The following is a 20,905-nucleotide window of genomic DNA, read 5'->3' as shown; positions in this document are numbered from 1 at the left end:
AAAGGGAAATTAGCTTTTCTGTAATTTACATCTACTTTTATTATTAATTATGCAGTGAGAAGCTCTGCAGTAGAATTGGTTGAACGCTAAAGAATTTGTTTTCGAAAATGTGAACATGGGATAAAAAATTAGAAGTCCTTTTAAGGTAGTGTTAGTGTTTGAATTAATGCTAGTGATAGTTCAGGAAAGCTATTGCATTCAGTCCTGGCAAAACAAGACTACAGGCCAACCAGAATACACTCCTGCAATGAGAACTTGGGCACAAAATTGTCCATGAAATTTGAAAGATGGATTTTTTTTCTCCTTTTTATTTTTTTTTCCCCACAAGGCAAACAAAGTATTTATTTTCCCTCAGATGATAGAGAAAAGGGGAAAGGGATTTTCTTTTTTAATGAACTGTAGATGGTATAAACCCAAGCTTGGCTTGCAGCAGAATACTCTGTTTAGTTGTGCATAGGAATATCGGGTTTATCTGAATTCCAAATCCATTTAATTGGTGGATTTGCTAGTGGTTCAAAAGAACCAAAGTATTAAATGGTTAAAGGCCATTTTCCAAGTCGGCACAGGACTGTATGAGCAGAGGAGAGTTAATACCAGTAATTCTGTGTTGTCAGAGCACTGTCTATGCTGTACGTGTAACAGAGAAAGAGGCCATTGATTCTCCCAAAATGGGAGATGTAGCAAAGAGTGCCTGGAAGGTGTGCCACAAGGAGGCAAACACATACCATACACATACCAATGACCATTACATACTTGACCAGATTTTCCTGTTGCGTTTTATTTTTTTTAAATAATTGTCTTTTTATATAGTTGACATTAATTAGTTTTTATTTCTTGTAAAAGTAAGACATTAATTTATCTCTTGATTAAAGCCTCAGATTCTTTTAGCACAGTATTTGAGCTTCTCTTTCTGTCTCTTCTTAACAGTCTTTCCAGAAACCTCTTTCATTCATAACATATTCTAAAACATGAATACCCTTCCCAATCAGTCTTTCATGATGCAGTTTCACTGTGGGTCAATTTGATATCCCAGATTTTCCATTATTTTACATAAACATACAAATCAAAGGCACTTATGTTCTTTGTCTGTGACACTGGAGTTAATCAGTCACAAATATCAAGCTAAGCTATAAAATAAAATGAGCCTTGTGGTCTTTTCATCTTTATCCTATGAATGTGTACTGACTTCAGAGCAATTATTTAGGATTTTCATTAGTATAAAGGAGGGCAAAATTGGAGCTGTGGATTTTGGAGCGTATTACGCCACTTAAGTCAATAGGAATTGGCCTTTGGTTTTAATCGGGATGTTTTTTCATCCAGAAACACTAAGTGAATAGATAGAGCTTGCAACACTTGTTTCAGGGGACCCAAAGTCATTTGAGCTGCACACATTAGTTGAAAAGTCTTAGCAATTTGGCATCATCAGCCAAAAGATTAAAAAAAAAGAATTTAAAAGTCCACAAAATGTTCGTAACTTGTTTTACCATGCATTTATGTGCATGTAAGTGTTAATAAATGTGGTATGTGTATGCCAGATGTATGAAGCTGTAGTTTTAGTATCTGTTAACCTTAAGATTACTTCATTAAGCTATCCCTTACACAGTCCATACATAATGAGCAAAAAGGCCTATGTTGTTCAGAAATATTTTTTGGGGGGTTGCAGGGAAGGTCTGGTTTAACCTGTAATACTTTTTTGCTGATTTAGTTCACTTGGAGATTTATAAAAATAAATGTAAATAGTCTTTTTTAGAGAATGGACTCAGTTGTCTTATGTCCATTGTTTCAGTATATGTTGAACCGTATTTCAGGCTATCTGCAGAACTACCTTTTTTATTAGAGATTTCAATACATTTCTCAGGTGATTGAAAGAATAAGCTGACTAGAAAACAGGCAGAAAGACTCCTTTGTGCTCTCTACCAAATAGCATGCTGTTTGCTGTCCTTTCGTTATGTAAGTCAAGCCAGAACTCAAACCGCAATAAATAGATAGTAACATACAAGATTAAGAAAATTAAGTTTGAATTTTTCTGGCCCAATAACTTCTATCAGGTATGGCTTTCAAGGAGCTTATCTTGACTTACAGTGGTGTCATGAGCGGCAAGATTTCGTTCTTTGATTTCACTTACCTATTCTTGTCTTACTAGAGTAACACTTGGCATATTGTTTATACATTCAGCTGCCTTTTGAGGGTCTTGTAATAGACAAGAACTAGTCACATAATTTTAAGAAAGCCTTGATGTGGGCCACAAAACATTGCAGATTTAAGAAAAGGAGTGGGGAGAGAAGAAAAGCTTAAGACTCACTACGCTTGCATTTGTGGTCAAGCTGTAAATACCATGATATGCAGCCTAACACAATGGGATCTTTATCTATGGTAGGTGTTCCCACTTAATCACTCTTTTACAAATTAATGGCTTGTTTTTGTTAAAGGCTTACTGCATTAACTAGTATTTGTAGCACAAAAAATTTACTCAGCTATAAAGTAGAGGAGAACTTTCTTTAATGAGGATGCATTTTCTGCAGGGTCATTTTCTTCAGGATTTAAGATTTGGTTGTTTCTTTGTCATTTCTTGTCCATCTAAACATGCAGACATAATTGTTATCTATGAAAAGTCATGTTTGAGAGGACAGATGTGTATATTGCCTCTGTTGCTAGATAATATTTTTAAAAGCTTCAGGGAGAGATAAAAATACTGTGTCAACTGGAAGGCAGCTCAGATAGATATGCAAGGTATTTCCAAGTGATGAAACCCCTTTCGCAGCAGCTGAGAGCTGCAGTAGGAGACATATAACATGTTTCTCAGCCAGAACATGTTACTGGAGAGCGAGTGCAACAGCAGCCTTGGATAGCATTCTATCAAAAATATCTGCTTTTTCTGTCCAAGCTTCAGTTGTCAACAGGTGTGGTGGTGGTGTATTTTTAATTGAGTTTTTGTGTTTTCAGTGAGTTTCCACGTCACAACTGATTTGGCTTCCAAAGTTGTATAGGGGAAGCTCAATAAGTTTGTTGCAGAATAGCAATAAGTTGTTTGATGCAGAAGGGAAGACCGGGAACGGAGGAGGTTAAGTGGTCTTTCATTAGGTTACCATTCTTTCTGATGCTCTGCATGAGCGTACATGAAGTGTTCTTGGTGAGGAGGATCCATTTCCTTTAAAATCTCTAGTGAGAAAGATGAGTTTGTACACCAGAGAAGACTATGCAGTGTACAAAATTTATGATCTGTCTGAAAGGTTGCTTGGAATAACATGCCAAATTCTGTATTTACTTACATGCATATTCATACTGTATTGTATCTGTTTTGTGTCCAACAGAAAGACAAGTCTACTAGCAATAGTAAAACAAGCTGACTCTCCTGAAGACACCTACTGATTATTATGGCAGCCCATCTTTGTGTTAGAAATATGCTGTATAGCTAAAGTTTTAATTAACAAATAAAAATAATCTACATTTTGTTTATTGTGTGATTATAAAAACTGTTGATAACTTTGTGTTTCTTATGGTTCAATTCTAACAATTGTGTTAGCCAATACTATTGATATGCAGAAGGTCAGGCATGTTTACAGTCAACGATAATGTTCATCACAAAGGCTGCTTTTGACTAGAGTAGGCTTAACTCTAAAATCAATTGGCATTTTGGCCCTAATACTTGATACAAGTGTAAAGATAAGCCCTAGATAGTACATTACCTCATGACAGCTTTAGATTGCTTTAGAAAATGAGTACATTCACTATCTTGCCACTAAGATAGCTATAATTTCTTTCCATGTTTGCAAGACTTACTTTTTTAATATTTTAGAAATACAGGGCAAACAGCTGGTATAAAATGTCACCATTTTGAAGTTGGTGTAGTTACACTTTTTCATAGGAGCTACATGTATCTGAGAATAGCTTACTTTGTGCATCTTTGTACTATAGTAGAGAATTACATATTCTTACATTGTCTTAGTTTAACTACAGGATACTTGGTGCTTATCTAAAGCAACATTCTCAAAAATAGATCACTTGTCAAAGTGGTACACACATACACACACACACACTATCATCCTCCTCAGGCTTTGGACGAAAAATGCATACAGTTCATGCTGTTCATGCTTACTTCTGTTAAGTAGGAAGCCCCCACTTACAAAGTTGTCACTTCCCTTTTTTTTTTTGTTTGTTTTGGTTTGGGTTTTTTTGTTTCCTTTTTTTTTTTTTTTTTGAAAGTCTGAGGGGTAAAAATGCTACCTTCTAAAGCATTTGAATATAATTCAGTAGCACAAGGGCTTTTCTTCCTGTAACTGAAATATTAGGAAGCTTTTTGAAGGCCATATGCTGAATGGTTAAATTCAGCATGGCATCAGTCTTTGTTGGAAGGCTTTGTAATATGAGGGAAACTTGAGTGGTAAAAAGTATTTGATTTGTTCATGAACTTTACCAATATACTTCTCTGAATGTTTTATTCTATTAAAAAAATAAATAAAATAAATAATCCCTTATTACAAAAGGTCCCCATAACACCAATTGTAGACATCTCTTAAGGCTTGTTCTGGCTCTCTTTAGTGGAACTATCTTCATCTGTTCATCTCTTAATCTGTTTGATCTGACAGTTGTATTGCCATTAGAAAAAGGAGTTTTGTGGTGGTGTGTTGTTTTTTTGTTGGGGGGGGACACACAACAACAGTAATAATGAAATTCAGGGGGGTGGTCAAATAGCATGTGATTTCCTGACAAGGTGTGCTGATGATACCAAAAATTCATGGAATGTTTTCTATAAAATTGCTTTCTATGTAATCCTTAGAGTAGCTAGAATTAATAACAACTTGATGAGATAGAAAGTTCTCTAATGATCCCCTCCTATCAAAGTATAAAATTAATTGCATGCTTGTTTGGGAAGAGACTTCAGGACAGGCAATTACTAAACAAAATAATCAAGTCTTTATACTCATTGTGCCTTACCCATGTCACACACAGTGAGTATTTTATTATTAGTAATGATGTTCTTTATGGGAGATCATTCAAGAATGGGCAGTGCCATTATTCCAACTGCTGTGGCTGGGAAAGAGACAGGTACAGCTCTGAGCAGCTTCTAGTCAAATAGCCAAAGCTTGGGAGGAATAAAAATCAATCCCTATGAACAATATAACGTCGGATAACTTGCAGCACTAATAACTTCATTAAATTGGTTTTTTTACTGCTTTTGTCAGTATGTTGCACTACTAACATGGTAAAAGAATATGCACAGACACATACATAGACTCCCTCAGTATTCAAGGGAAACCATTAAAATCTCTCCTGTCCTTTTTTCAGGGTGTTCCATAGATAAGATTCCTGATATTCAGCTGTAACTTTATCTAAGTAAATAAATTGTAAAAGTAAGTTTTTTATTGACTTCACTGATTGCATTAAGATGTTGCATCATTTGCACTGCAGCCATGCAAGACTTCTTATATTGTTCCCAGTTCTTTTCACAAGGGGGATTTTTCTGGAGAAAAGCATAGAATCAGATTACTTCACTTCCATTACATCAGGTTGTGTTAGGTGGTTGGTTTTATGTCGAAATGTTACATATAACTTGAATCTTAATGCTGAGTGGAAGTATTTTAACATTTCCCTCCATTATGTGTTACTAATTCTACTTTTAATTACTCATCCTGGAGTTGCTTGTGTTCATTCTTAAACTTAGCTGTGGTCAAAAAAGGCCCACTCTTGTTGGGATTGGAATCAAATGAGATTTTGCTTTTCAATTCAATGGCAGCAGAATCAAGCCTTCACTTTTTGTTATTCTCCACTGTTACTGCCTTCTTTTTATTTTTATTTTATTCATGGCTCTTGTTTCTTCATGGCTTCAGTTCTTAAGGAAATTTATGGAACAGTGGTCCTGATACCAAGACCTATGGCACTCCCTGCTATTAATCTTACCCTGTAGTAAGAATCGGCTGTTTATTTCTTCCCTTTGTTTTGTGTCTCAACCATTTTTTTTTATTCTGCTGGGACTTCGCTTCTCACCCATGGTTACCAAGTTGCCTTAATAGCCTCTTGTGATGAACAAAATGCCACATCTATAAATCTTTCTGTCTCAATTCATCCACAGTTTCAGTAGATCTGACCTTGAGAAGTTGTACTTGAGCTTTGAGGGCCTCCAGATATTTAGCTTTTCTCGTGTACAAAATGTGGCCACGTCCCAGGCAGCTGTGTATTTGCAGACAGTGGAACAAAGCACTATCCTCTCCTAACCTGGCTAAACCTGCTGAGCTCCTACCCCCCTTGCTTGCTTCCAACTTCACCTGCTTCCAGTTTGGGGGCATTTTATTCTTTAGGAAAGACTGAATGCTGTACAAATGTTGTTTGAAAGGGTACTAGTAAATGCATCTGGGCGACAATGCTGGGCCAATTTTGCTTTTATCAGAGTGTACACAGTACAGAATTTTTTTTTTTTTTTCTGGGGAAATTGCTGCTTTGTCTCTGCTCTTTTTGTACACCTATAAATCTATGAGGTCAGCTTTTTATATTTTTGCTGGGGATTCTACCTTATTTATATTTTGACATATGAACTGTGATTTAATAGCAGAAAGATAGCTTCCTATCTCAAGCTAGATTCTTTTTGCTAATGACGCTGTTGCTGATGTGATACAGATGAATTTTAAATGTCCATTACTCAAAGTAATAAAAAATCATGTTTCTACCACTGTTTAATAAGTAAAGCCTTTATTGGTATAAACAGAAGCACGTTACGTGTATGCTTTTAAATTTGATGTTGCCAGTAATACTTTTATATGTTACAAGCTTAATTGCTCACTAGAGGAACAAATTATTTGTAACCAGTTTGAAATGAACAGAGAAGCAAGTTCCAGTGTATTTACCTTTTGTCTTTCACCATGTTTCTGTAATGTAGAAAAATGTTACCAAATTTCGGGGAGAAAAAAGGAAAGCTGACTTTTATCTTTCAGCCTTCCTGTAGCAGATTTTAGTCGTTGTACCTTTTTTTTTTTTTGTTTGCTGGAGCTCTCTAGCATGGTTTTGGCAGCATTGAATGGTGATGTCACATGCTGCTGTAACCTGAAAATTGCAGTGGTTCCTCATGCCTCCAAATGGGGAGGTACTGATTCCTACGCTTTCTTCAGTTCTTCTAATGTTTATGCCAAGTATCTCCAACACAGAGTGTGATACAAAAATCCTCGTTATGGGGGGAGAGGGGAGAGAAAGAGGAAAAGCCACCTTTGTGGGTTTACATCAGTTTCATAACCGTAAGCTCTGTTCCCCAGGCTTAACGCCTGAATGGAAGTGCTTTGCATTCTAATACATACTGTTCTAAGGCTGAATGTGTGATGTGAGAGGAGGGGCTACAAGAAACGTTGTTTGTCTTGGAAACTTTGAGAAAATACATTTTAAATTCTTAGATGATGTGGGGGGGGAAAGTGTGTTGTGAAACATTCTTTATTGTCCAGTTTTAGTTTGCACTACAGATAGCTGGGTTGCTGCTGTCCTTCCAACTCATGAACACAATTGGTTAGCAGTGAGACAGTGCAAGTCTCAGACCTTGCACTGTCACGTGGTATTGCAGGAGTAGGATCTTGTCATGATTCACAATTGCACTGATTCTGCGAGTAGTCTGGTGGGTATAAAGGGCACTGTTATGATGTCAAAAATTAGCCATCAGCTTGAACATCATCTTGAATTGGGATCCTACAAGGATGAGTTATTGTATATGCATTTTCATCTTGTAAGCTACAAGTCACTATAAACTGCAGTTCTCTTTTCTATAATATTTCTAACTTGTTCTATAATATTATCTTTACAATATTCTAAGTGATTTTTAATTATTGGTCTCGTGATCAACTACACTTTTAAAATTGCTATCCCTCTATTTAATTGTATGTTGACTATGCTTAATCATAAATTATTTGTGTAACTTATTTTTAAGTCAAACTTTCACAGCAGGAATGATTATGATAACGTCCTACTTAAGTACAGAGTATAGGCATAGTTGTTGGTTTGTTTTTTTCTTTTAATTGTTTTTTTTTTGTGGCAGTTGTTTGGAGGATGGAAAAATTGTCATAGGTCTGTCTCATTGTGAAATATTTACAAATGTCTAATGTTAATTAATGTGATCTTTATCAGATAGTTTAAGGAAATGTATTAAAATGGAGGAAAATAACAATATTTTTATTCAGTCTATTTATTTGCTACATATCCTCATTAGTTATAAAGTTAAAAGTTCTATCAAGGTATGATACATACTGGAAGTAATTTCAATTGAGTTAACAAAGGGAATAGAATGAAAATCATTTAAGACTGGTTCACACCACCAATTCTTCGTGCACTATTAACTGCTAAGATCTAGTCACAAAACATTATTCTGAGGAGAAAAGGTTTAGTGAACCCTAGAAATTGGATTTGATTTATGCCAGAAAATCTGCCTTTTCACTGCTTGAGATTTCTATGGAAGGAAGCCACAGTCTTTTACCAAATGGTTTCTAAGGTAACATCTTATAGCAGAGCATCTGAAACCAATTTGGTTGTTAATGAGAAATAGTTCTCTCAGTGGTGGGAAAGTGTGGAGTGAAAGAAAAGCCTTCAAGATTTGGCAGTCTGTCTGTAAAGGCATTTAAATAAATGTGCGCTGCTGCTCTGCTTATGAAATTTCTACATGGATTACAGAGTCATAATTGCCTTTCGAATGCATAGGTCACTTTCCAGAGTTGTCCTTCCCTGCAAATTTAATTGAGAGGTTCTGCGTGATAAAAATATTTGTAAGCAACAGCTAAATAATTTAAATAGCTGGTGCTTTTGAGTGGAAGGCTCTTTACTCCTGCAGAAAAATATATTTGCATTTTTTGGGTGATAGTGTATTTTTGCTGCCAGAAATACGTTAGTGAGTTGGTGCCATATCATCCCACCGGTGATAGGTGCTGCTTGCAGATTTTCTGGGCTTGTTGTGAAACACATTCCGAAAAGTTGCTTTGATACCTCCTTTTCTAATGTTCTGACTAGATAAATGGTAGGTCAGTGATCAGAGATACACAGTCATTTTACAGTAGATGATCTGAATATCCTTTACAGTCAGTCCCTCTTTGGGATGGAGGGAATAGAGTGCTTCTGTCAACAATGGCTCATTGCCATTTCTTCCTTCCTCTCAGGAAGAGAGAAAACGAGCAATTCTGGCTTCCCTTTCCCTGGATACATAATAAACATGTAATGGCTCTCTCCTACCCTTTTGCATTGCAGCAAAGCTGTATTCCTGCATTCCCTTCCTTGGTGCCTGTGTAGAGCTGCATGAGTAGAATTGCCGAGTTTAAAATCATGCTTGCCTACTTTTATTGTTACTGTTTTCCATGAGCTTATACTATCTGAGTCACGTAGGAGAAAAAACAGTCTCAGAGTGACCCCTTTTTGCACTAAGCAATGGATCACATGTAGCAAAAAAAAAAAAAGAAACATTACTAAAGTAAAACTTACATATTAAAAAAAAAAAAGTAATATCCGTAATCCAGATAGCTTTTACAGAGGCAAGAGAAACTTCACGGTGTAATCTCTGCGTTTTATGTAGGCCAGGTCTATTAACAATGTTTCATTAGCATAGTGATATTATTTAGGAACGTGAAAATACCACATCCATACAGTACAGCTGTAGTGCTATAAAATGTGTGTAAGTGCAACAGAGATCCCTATGAGTTGTTCTAGTGAATCTTCTTATATTGGTATGTTGTTGCAGTATGGAAGTACCTGCCTTCCTGGTGTGCTGGCAGGGTGCTCCTTGATGTCCTTTGATGTCCTTAAATGACTGACTTTTAGATAAACCTATGTGCTGCTCTAGTTCTGATCAAAGCATTGGTTTTGTAATATGTCTGCTCCCTGCCTTTCACTTATTGTTGACATTGTCCTACCAGTTCTCCCAGAAGCTCATCAACTCTATACTCAAGGGCTGCTGCTCCATTATATATGCATTAGATGCCACTCTTGGACTCTGAGCAAAATGTCCAAGTTATTTTGTGAAAGTGTGATTAGATTTTGATCTTGTAACTGGAAATACTCTGTAGTTGCCTTGTGAAGTATAATAGCTTCATAACGAGCTTGACTTTGATTTCACCTGCTGCAGAGGAAAACCCTACATTCTATAAAAGAAGAGAGGATGCTAGGAATACTTGTGTTGCTAAATATGATTTTCAGAGTAACTGACCCGTTTAAGTAAAAACTATGCCAAACTATAGCAGTACAAACACTTGGGTTCTAGTGCTGTGGTTATAGAAAGTTAGTGTGACGTTATCTGGTTGTCTGAGAGCGGCTCTAGGGATGGTGTTGGGGAACATAATGGAAAGAAAGGCTCCAGGAGACAAGTTCATGGAGGTCTTTTTGATCATTTGGTGGTTTGCTTGAACAGCACTGTGATTTGTGTTTCTTCTTTCCATTTTAATTTTAATAAAAACACTGAATATATCAAGTTATTTAAATGCTGCTAAAGGGGGAACTTTTCTTGCCCTATCCCTTGACCAAAATTTAGTGGTTTTTCCCTCTGGGGAGGTACTCAGGTTTATGAATAATTCTAAGACTATACACTTTTTTTGGCCGTTTAACAAACTGAATCAGATTGTCAGAGGATCATATGAATGCAGAACTAGGTGGAGGAGGAGGTAAGACAGTAAGCAAGGACAACTAAGGATTGTCTATTCTTGAGCTGTTTCATGGAAGAGACACGTAGTTTTGTGAATGGATTAGCAATAAATCTTGAAATGTGTTATATGTTCATTTGCTGTATGTGGAGGCAACAGATTATGATTATGTTTTATCATAAAATTTGCTCATAAGGTAATGAGTGAAATCAAACTTGGCTTTGACACCAAGATTTTAATTTATTCGTAAGATGCAGTATGTGGCACTAATGTTGATATAATGATGAAATAATAGAAATAAAATTAATAGAACAAGGTATTTCAAGCTTGTTATGGTATACCATAAAATATATACACAATGATTATGTAAACACTGATAAAAGGATGTTTGAGCTTTCGCTTTTGAGAGTTCTTTTCTCAAGGGGTTACTTGGAGATAAAAAATCAGCAAAAGAATGGGCATTTTTGTAGGAGTTTTGTTTGCCAACTGTTTTTAATTTAGTACCGAGAACTAATGTCAGAAGGTCATTAATCTCTGATATGATTTCTGAATATCCTGGCTGCGGTTTCACTAACAGGAACTTTTCTAATGTAGGTGATTTCATTGATTTCAAGTAGTCAAAGTTATACATATCACAGAACATTCTTATATATTCTGATAAATAATACTTTCACATTTCACAAAGAACATGAAGACAGGCTCCTCCACAAACGGAGGGAGAAAGCAGGGAGAGAAAGTAGGTCCTGAGTCTCTTTTGAAAAGCTGTTGATGCTTTGGATCTCTCTCTGTAGTTCTACAGCTTCCGTGAAGGAGAACAGAAAGTTTAATGAGGCTGGGAGTCAGCTGAGAGGGTGCATGAAACTGGGAGGGGGGTGTGTGTGTGTGTAGTTTTCTGGTTTGTTAACTGTTTTATGTTTGGGGAGAGAGGAGATGTTGTTGATTTTGTCTTTTGAGGGGGGAGATTGCTGGTTGGAGGTTTTTTGTTGGTTGTTTTTTTTATTATTTGTTGTTCGGTGTTTCCCCCCCACCTCCTGTAGCAACTACATTTTGAACAGGATTCTGCCTTCCTAACAATCTTTGGAACATTTTGTGGATTGCCAGAGCATGTTTCTCATCCCAGTTTTGATAGCAGTGTTCTTCAGGATATCAAGGAAGTGATGAGTAATCATGACAAAAAGAACAACGTAACTAATTAAGCCTAGTTTTCAATGGATTTGTTTCTTTGACCTATCTGTGTTGGCACTGCAATATCCTGGTGCCTCCCAACTTCCAATTTTTCACAAAATCTGTAGGAATGTAATTATCTCAGATGTCTGTCAAATTTGGGTTAGTTCAGTCAGTGAGAGAATAGCACTATTCCCCTAGAAAAACAAGTTAAAATACTAGCTAAAAAATAGGGAGTTTTTCCACACTTGTTTATATTTGACCTCATTTATTATAAGGGTTTCCTATTTTTTATCAGAGAATTCTAGAATAAAAATGTATTAATTCAATGGACTCTAGTTCATATTAGTTTTAAAAGTGAGATTGGATTTTGTCTTTAAATATACATGTACAGTGTGAATTACATCTCTTAACAAATGGTAATCTCAAACATTAAGAATGTTAATGTGTTCAAATAAGATTAAGTCTGGATTTAAAACGTAAAAAAATAGAAACTTTCGTCACCCTTCTGCATTTATGAATTGTAACATGTTTAATCACATGAGTAAACACAAGAAAACTCGGATTTCTAAAGTCTGGAAGTTGTTAGATTAGTAGCATAATTAACTTAGAAACCTGTTGTTCGTGATTAAGTTGGCTTGCAAAGTGGTAATATTAAATAATTGTTAAGCTTTCTTTTTAATTATTATTTAGTGCATCAAGGCTGTTGTAGTTCATTTTTAGGCATAGAAATTGAGATAATTCCCTCCAGACTGATCCCGTTTTCTTTATTTCCTGTGAAACAAGTGTGCATGCCATCACTGAATGGGGAATAACAACAAAATTTTTCTGAATTTTCCTTCTTTCCCTCTCTCTCCCTTTAACTTAAAAGGGTTAAATTTAAAAAAAAAAAAAAAAAGTTTTGTCCTAAATGTTCTTACTGAAATCCATTATGCATGAAAAGAGTCCGAGTCCATTTGCAAGACCTCTAAATGAACTCCATTCATTCAGTGCTTAGAAATGTCCATTCAGCCAGAAACAGACACAATAGTTAGAACCTCATTTATTTGGCACCAATACCAGCTTATTAAAAGTGAATGGATTGTTATGAAAAAGTATAGTAATTTTTCTATGCTAGTTATATAATTCTTTAATAAAATTCCTTTAGGATCTAAATAATATAATAATTGCATATATATTCTTTGCCCGTAGTTGCAATGTGGTAGCATTGCATTCATCTAAAGTTCTTAAACATTCATAAAGATTTTGAAATACCTATTTTGAAAATGTAAGTTGACCTAGCTTGGCTTAAAAAGTTATAGGGTCATCTATTTCTAGATGACTCAAAAATTAAGCCACTTATTAATCATAATTAATGGCTATGGAGAAAAGAAGTTTTAAAGTTTTGTCTTTTAAACCATTAAAACTTTCTTTACACTTGGAAAGTAAAGTACTTGTGATGCGCATTTCAACATTGTAGGAATTTAGTGTTGTAATTTAATAATTCTAAAATCCCTGAAGATAAATCAAGAATTTAATACTCCACATTTTGTAAACATACAGTGGGTATTGTCCCATTGTGATTAGCAGAATGTCATGATCCTCAGGTGTACGTATGGGATATCGGATCATACTATATCTTATTTTAAGTGACTTGAAGTGTTGAGCAAGATTACAGAGGCATCACTGGCTTTCCTTCTAAGATTAGGAATGAACAAAAATGATAAGCATTTAGAAGAACCTGGCTTGCCTTACATGCAAGTAGGACTTTTTAAAGTCCTCATTCTCGCATGCGTTGTAAGTTACATCATGTGTGAGAGAGTCATGCAGACTCCCATGGGCTTTCTCTCTCCAGTTCATGTATGGGAGGTTTGCAGGATAAGTCTAAGGTAACTCCATGTGTTTTCATTTGTTTCCTTTTTCTGACAGTCTGAGTAGCCATATGCATTTGTTAATATCATAACATGCAGGTAGTGTTTGATGTAGAAATAAGTGTTATGTTTGGAGGGAGAGGGAAAGTTAACAGTAGGTACAAATTTCACTTTATATTTTTCTTCTTTGACCTGGAATCCTTTATTTCTTTAGATTCAGCGGTGGCTGAAGACCCTGTTGCTCTTGCAACTGCACAGGGCCCTTCTGAAGTTAGTGTCCTAGCCATTTGCATGCCAACTATTGTTTACAGCCCTAGGGCCTTTCATCATCATCTTAGAAGGTGGCTTTGGTAGCTGGCTGGAACTGACTGAGCATTTCCTCCAACAAACTGTAGAAAATACTGTTTGTGAGAAGTGTTTGAGAGAGGGTGAATGGGTGAGGGGCTCATGGCAGGAAAAACAACTAACAGGAAAGGGTAAGTGGAAACATCATCCTCCTTGCTCTCAACCAGTTCTTTATCTGACAGTCCTCCTGCTGGTTGCTTTTCCTGCTGAGTCTCCTCCTCCTTCCGTCCCCTTGACATGTAAAATACACATCCAGTGAATACCTACACAATAAGAGTTACAGGACTTTGTTACTGAAACTCCCTGTTTGCCCTTTCTGTAACTCTTGTGTAGGATTCCATTGTTTTGGTAACTGCTGAACTTGACATTATGTGAATTGCACCTGTGGTACGGCCCCGTCTGGGGTTGCACAATATAATAACAACTTGAAGCTACCAGGAGTTCAACAGAATAAAGGTTTCAGGATATGCTTTCTGCAAAGTAAATAGCTTTTTAAGTTATATTTTATTTCTTATTTTAATCTGTAAATGTTGTGCTCCTACATGAAAATTAAGTGCCATGTACTAATTTTCCATAAAGTATATATTTTTCTCTCTGATACTCTTCAGCCTGACTTCTGAAACCACTTCTCTACAGTTAAATGCTGTTGATACTTGATTTTGACGAACTTATCTCTGATCAGTGTTAATATTCTAGCATTTTATGTATTTTCCCAATCTAGAGATCTGTTAGTTCCTATTTCTTTGTTATTAGGAAATGAAAATTGAATAAGAAAGTTCTGTGACAATATACAAAAAAAGGAAAGCAAAAGTTAAAAAGAATGATAAAATATGTCCCTCATAATTCACCGCTGACGATTCACTTGTGATTTTTTTTTTTACTTAGGTACTTCCCACCAAGGTGGCTATTCCCATGATGCTGTGGTCCATGCATTACAAAAATGTGGCATTCGTCATATTGACACAGCAAAGAGATATGGCTGTGAATCCCTCCTCCAAAAAGCCATCGAAGAGAGCGGTGTGAAGCGAGAGGAACTCTGGATAACTACCAAGCTGTGGCATAGTGATTATGGCTATGAAAACACAAAAAAAGCCTGCTTGGAGTCATGCGAAAGACTTGGTGTTGAGTATCTTGGTATGTATCTTTACATATAGCTCATTTATTGTGCCTTCCATATGAGTGTTTGCAAAAATGAATGAATCCCTGAAAAAAACAGTGTAGTACAGATAGATCACAGAAACCAGTTTCTGCCTTTATTTACGCATTTGCAGATTTCTTGTTCTGCTTGTTCTCTGGGAAGCTCACATGCATACAATTGAGAGCAGAGACTTTTTCCTTGTTGCAAATGTTTTAAAACTGATCAAGGTATATTTTGTAAAGGTACATTTAGTTTTTAAATTGATTTGATGAAGCACTACATGAGTTCTGTATATTTTGCTAAAAACACCTGAAACCTAAGAATTCATAAACTTTACAATAATGTATTGGTAACAGGATGACAAAAATGCCTGATTTCTTCTTTGGTCTGTTAAACCTCAAGAAATGGGAGTCTCTTCTAAAAGTTATTTTGTAGGTCTGTTAGTTATTTAAAATTCTGAATAACTGCTGTTGGTTTGGTCTGTTTGATGCAATATACTTTGGCGAAAATGTCAGAAGTATCTACCGGACTTTAGAAAACTAAATCTAACTAAAACTGAATTAGACTTTTGCACTTTTAAGCTAATCCTGATCATGAACTTCTCATAGTCAAAGATGTGATATTGTTACTTCCTTATTAGACAGGCAAAGAGCTGCAATAATGACACCAATTAATTCTTTGCATCAGATCATAGAAGAGGAGATACCTGATAAAAATAAACATGACATTTTTTAAAATGTTTTTGCTGCTTCTTTGCTAGAAGAAGCAATGTCTTTGCTTCTCCTAGCTGGAGCAATGAAAGGAAAGTGGAGGAAGGTGCATTTAAAGTAATTATCTCCACCAGCATCATTATTTTAGATTGTGTTTATGTTGATAATCAAGGAATAAATGACCTAACCATCAGACATTATCTATCAGCATCCTGAAAACCCTCATTTTGCTTCTCTTTACTCACGCTGTCCCCCTGTTAAATAAACTTTAATAATTAAGTGATCAGCTTTTGTGAAGTACAGATTTCACAGAATTAATGGCATATAATATAATGGCAGCTGTGTGCTGTATGTACTGGCTTTTTTGCTTGGGTACTTTGTAGATGAAGGGGAAAAAAAACAGTATCTGTTAATGTTTGAGATATTTGTATGCATGTTTTTGGCTCCATTCTTTCTGGAAATGTATCTCTCAACTTCCTGCACAGGTACAGAATAACGCAAAAGAAATTAAAATCGCCTTTTGTCTGTCCCATGCAAATACAGGTCCCTGCAAGGAGACTTTCATAAATGATGTTTCAAGCCCTGACTTTCTCCTCTAAATGAAGAAATAACATGTTTCCTCCTCTCTGCTTTCTGCTTGTTATGTTTTGTGTTTGCTTTCTTTTTTCTTCTTCTTGCTGTGGCACTGGTGCTGAATGTCGATGAGAGGAAAACTTGACTCACTTCCAAGAAATCATTTTCAGTGATTCCTTTTAGTACTGTAATTTGCTTTTATTTCCTCAGTTAGCAGACTGATTAAAGTAGGTACTCACACAAGTACTCAGTTTACATATTGCTGCTAATCAGAAATACATGAAAAAAGGGAAGAAATATCTGAGGGCAAGAAATGCACAATACTGTCACCATGTGAGTGAATCCTTGGCCTGGCATAAATAACTTCAGTTCATCAGATATATTCAGCTCTGAGACTTGTTTTGCTCATATTACTAAAAAAATTAAGGAGTATTACAACTGCCTGTGCAATTTCCTTCCATACCAGATTTGTTTTCCTTTTGTTTTGTTTTATACCCTCACCCGTCTTCCCTCCTTCCTCACTTTTCTTCCACTGATGTGGAGATGTCTGAAAAATTTATAAAGCTCTTTCTGAACCACCACTTAGTCTGACATAGTGACCTAAATCAATGCTGGCTTCAGCTTGCTTTAACTTAACAATTTGTAAACTCTAATGGCTTAGGAAATACGTCACATGCAATTCACTCATCTGTCAATGAGGATGGATGACCTCTGCGAGAAGAATGGGATGGCAAGTGGAGTAATGGTTTTGGCTTCTTGAGTTTAATCTCAACTGTTGGATCAACTCCACAGACCATCTTTGTTAAACACAGTGTGATCTGCACTCAGGTGAAAGAGATAAGTCTGAGTTCTATGTTTAGCGCTATATATGCTGGTGAAGTAGACCCTTGGAAGAGGTACAATACGTGGTGTGTTTTATGGGGTTCATAGAAAGCATTGTGCTTTAGGGAGCCCTATATCTCCTGTCTGAAAGCACCCAGCCGGAAGGTGCTTTTGGAAGGATTTTTAAGCAAAAAAAAAAAAAGCAGCAATATCTTGAAACATACTTTTCAAGAATGGTTAGAGTAAGAGCTTTTTGTTGGAAGTTTTGAGGGTTATCACAAGTCTAACAAAAGTAACCGGAATGCAGAAGATTAGTTTGAAAATATGCTTATAAGCTTGTAGAACTAAGTTTAGATATCCTAGCTCTGTTTACATTCATACCTGCATTTTATGTCCCTTTTCTGCTGGCCAGTGTATCCTATAGAGAGGACGTGAAATCCATGACAGGAAAAGATCTGGTAATAACAGGGCAATTTTTGTCTAAGCTTATTTAGGAAAGTAAATTCTTCAGTTACAAGCATGTGATAAAGCTGGCAGGGTTTTTTGTGAAATAGGAAAGTGAAATAAAGGTACATGAAATGTACCTAAATCAGAATTTCCTGATTTCATTTTATATTAACCGAATACATGGTGGTTCACAGCATTTCCGTGAAGAATACATGGTTCATATAGAAAATTGAAAGTTCCTAAATAATACATGTGTGAAATTAGACCTTTATGTTGGAGGTAAAGTTAGTCATTCAGAGGACTGCAAAAAGCTGTAGGAGCCCCGGCAGCTAAATGTGCAGCTAAGCTCTTTGTTTGAAGGGGGTCCTCTTAATTTTCTTGAGGACCCTTATGGGCTACCCAGTCCATCCATGCAGACTGAATTAGACTTGGGAAATAATCTAACAGGAATTGATAAATCTGTGCATTAGCAGTCTATAGAATCCCAGCTGTTGAAACGGATGAACTGCTGAAAGCAGTCTCAGCTTTTTAAGAAAATAAGTGTTCTATGTAAAATACTGTTATGAAACCATTTCGGTAAACACTTTTTGGGCAAATGGTACTAGGAGAGCAATGTTCCAGGATTTTCATTTGAATCAGTAGATCATATATCCATGAGAAGCTGGAAACTTATATTATTTGTGGGAAGTGGTTGTAACAGATATTCTGCTCCTTGCATTTTCTAAATGTGGTCCTCAACTAGCAGTCACAGTAAACCAATATGAAATGGCAGCAAATCTTACAGGTTTGGCAGTAGCAGAATACGTTCCTTGGGATTTGGATCAAACCTCCAAAGTAACTGCTACTTGAATGTGACTTGTGGGTTAGTGAATTCATAAACAATTTTATTTTCCTTTTGACTGTTCTGGTGTGTCACGTTCAGGCAAATGTAACCTATCGCAAATTCCCCGCTGGAGTTGGACAAATGTTCTAGCAGCATCTTCAGTATAATAGATGAATCCCATGAATGGTGATAATACACCCGGTTCAGATTGTGTATGAATTCAGAACACTTTGGAGATTACTTCACATCAATCCTTGTTCCAATAGAATAAAAAACAACAACAAAAAAAGGCTGGACAGGAGAGAAAAATAAATAATGTTGATACTAAGTGCAGTGACAATTCAGAAAAGCAGGGAAAATACAAACATCGAAAAAATATACTTTTCTTTTAGGTTTGTTATGAGCCAGGGCCTGCTCTTCAAAACTAGGTTTCTTATAGTGAGTTTTGACCTTTTTTTAATATTGTATTAGGAATTTGAATAGAATTGCAAACTTTTATTTCCATGACAACATGCTGTTGCCTTTTAAATGTGTAAAATGTCCCTGTACTTCTGAGTTAAGAGGAACTGTGTTGATTGTAGGTGCCGCAACCATTAAGAAGTAATAAGCCACTCTATTTTAAATGTTTGTGTGAAAGCAGTTCACGTGTTAATTTTAGTTTTCCTGCAGCACTGTTTTGAACATTTGAATGAACTACAGGCCCTCACTTACTACTGCTACACTAGGTTTCTATAAAGAGCTGGTGAATATAAAATTTGATTGTAAATGTTTGGGATTCTTTTTCTTCTTTTTCAAGTGCATCCTGATACTGTGAATCACAGGTTGATTTTTTTATTTTGAGTTAAGATTCCGTTAAAAAATACATGGTCGGAAGTCATTGCAAAGTATTCATTAATCTATCCCACACTACAAGGCACAACCACATTGTTCTCAAGAGGTGAAAACATAGTCTGTTCTTAAAAACCTTCGGTCAGTGATAAAGTTACGCATTTCTTGATTAATGGAACCCCAAGCTATTTTGATAAATAACTTAAAACAATTTTCTTGCCTCCAAAATGAGAATAAGGGTGTTTGTGTTCATGTAATTCCCCAGGAGGGGAAGTATTTTAAGCAAAAGAAAGTGTGTAGGTGTGAATGTGTGTACAAATGAAGTTGAAATTGTAGACCTTGGTTTGTGAGGTGCTTACTGTTGTTATTGGCCTACAGGTATTATGGAAAATTTTCAAACAGATGCAGTAAAAGCAAGTAGATTCTCATTTAAAATGAACTATGCTTAGTTTATTTAAATAGAGTGGCAGTTCCATTGCTCATTGCAAGGTACACTGTATTCCTTCCACTTCTAGCTGTGCTGGGGTGGTTTGTGCATGACTGGCAGAAAGACCATTCTGCTCTTTGTCTCTGAGATAAGGTACCTTTGCCCCACATCTTTCCCAAATGCTTCTTGCAGTAAGAAGCACTGCACTTTGTGATCCAATAGATGCTTTCTAGCCCTAAACGTGTATATTTATAACTGTGAAGTAATTTTTATTTCAACAAAAAGCCTAAATTAAAATAAACATAGTAGGATGATATGGACATCGCATACCTGATAACATCATCTTTCTAAAATAAAGAACCAACAGCTCAACATGTTTACATTGAAGAGGTCTCAGACACTAATGCAGGGAAGGGTGATGTACTGCATTTTTTTAAATATCCAAGGCCAGAGATCTTTCCGTTATCAAATCTGTTAAAAGTCATTCTTCTGAGAATGCTTCGATTTCTTGAGCTGAATACAAAGCATCTTTGTATGTGGAAATCCATGGTGTAGCTATTTCTGTGAACATTTGCAAACTGTGGTGAATATTCAGGCTTTTGGTAAAGTAGCTTTTGGTGAAATCCTGCTGAAGTTAATGATTATATTTTGCTGGCGCTATATGACATGTTTCTGCATAGTTAAGCAGTTCTTATTTGGAGAACATAACAAGCAGCAATTAAAGATACTCAATTCTTCCATTTTTATGTGAGGTAAACTTACATGTACTTATATATGACACTTGCTTTATCCAAGCAAAAAAGTTTAAATTAAAACATGGCAGTCTCTATGCAGTAAGTACTGCTAATGACGTATATAATTTTGGATCAAAATGAACACTAGCAATTCCTAATGCTAATCATTGGGATTGCATCTAGTATAAGTCAGTGTCAATTCAAAAAGAGACTATTGGCAGCAGAATTAGAATAATCATGAGTTTTGAACATAACCTTACTAAATGCTTTAATCAATATCCCAATATTAGTTTTCACTTAAACGTCACAGAAATTGGTATTTACTCTGGTATCTTAACTTGGTATTTATTCTTAATAAATACAACTTCTTCCTTCAGAGTAATTAGAGAAGAAGTAATTATTTGCAGATTAGTGATGAACGAGACTGCATGTGTGGTTTTTTCTACATTGGGACTGGA

At 35.9% G+C, this 20,905-nt stretch overlaps 1 protein-coding gene across 2 annotated transcripts in view; it reads left to right on the top strand.

Annotated features, from left to right (window-relative positions):
* LOC141467673 (uncharacterized oxidoreductase ZK1290.5-like) overlaps nt 1–20,905 on the top strand; it is a 49,395-nt gene that overhangs the window by 904 nt on the left and 27,586 nt on the right. For both annotated transcript variants that reach the window (XM_074152310.1, XM_074152311.1), the window contains exon 2: nt 14,831–15,079. In XM_074152310.1, coding sequence (XP_074008411.1) covers nt 14,831–15,079 — 249 coding nt within the window. The remainder of the gene's footprint in view (nt 1–14,830; nt 15,080–20,905) is intronic.

This window comes from Numenius arquata, chromosome 8 (genome assembly GCF_964106895.1).
Source record: "Numenius arquata chromosome 8, bNumArq3.hap1.1, whole genome shotgun sequence".
NCBI classification, from domain to species: domain Eukaryota; kingdom Metazoa; phylum Chordata; class Aves; order Charadriiformes; family Scolopacidae; genus Numenius; species Numenius arquata.
The sequence above is the reverse complement of the archived record's forward strand: the minus strand, read 5'-3'. Positions and strand labels throughout refer to the sequence as shown.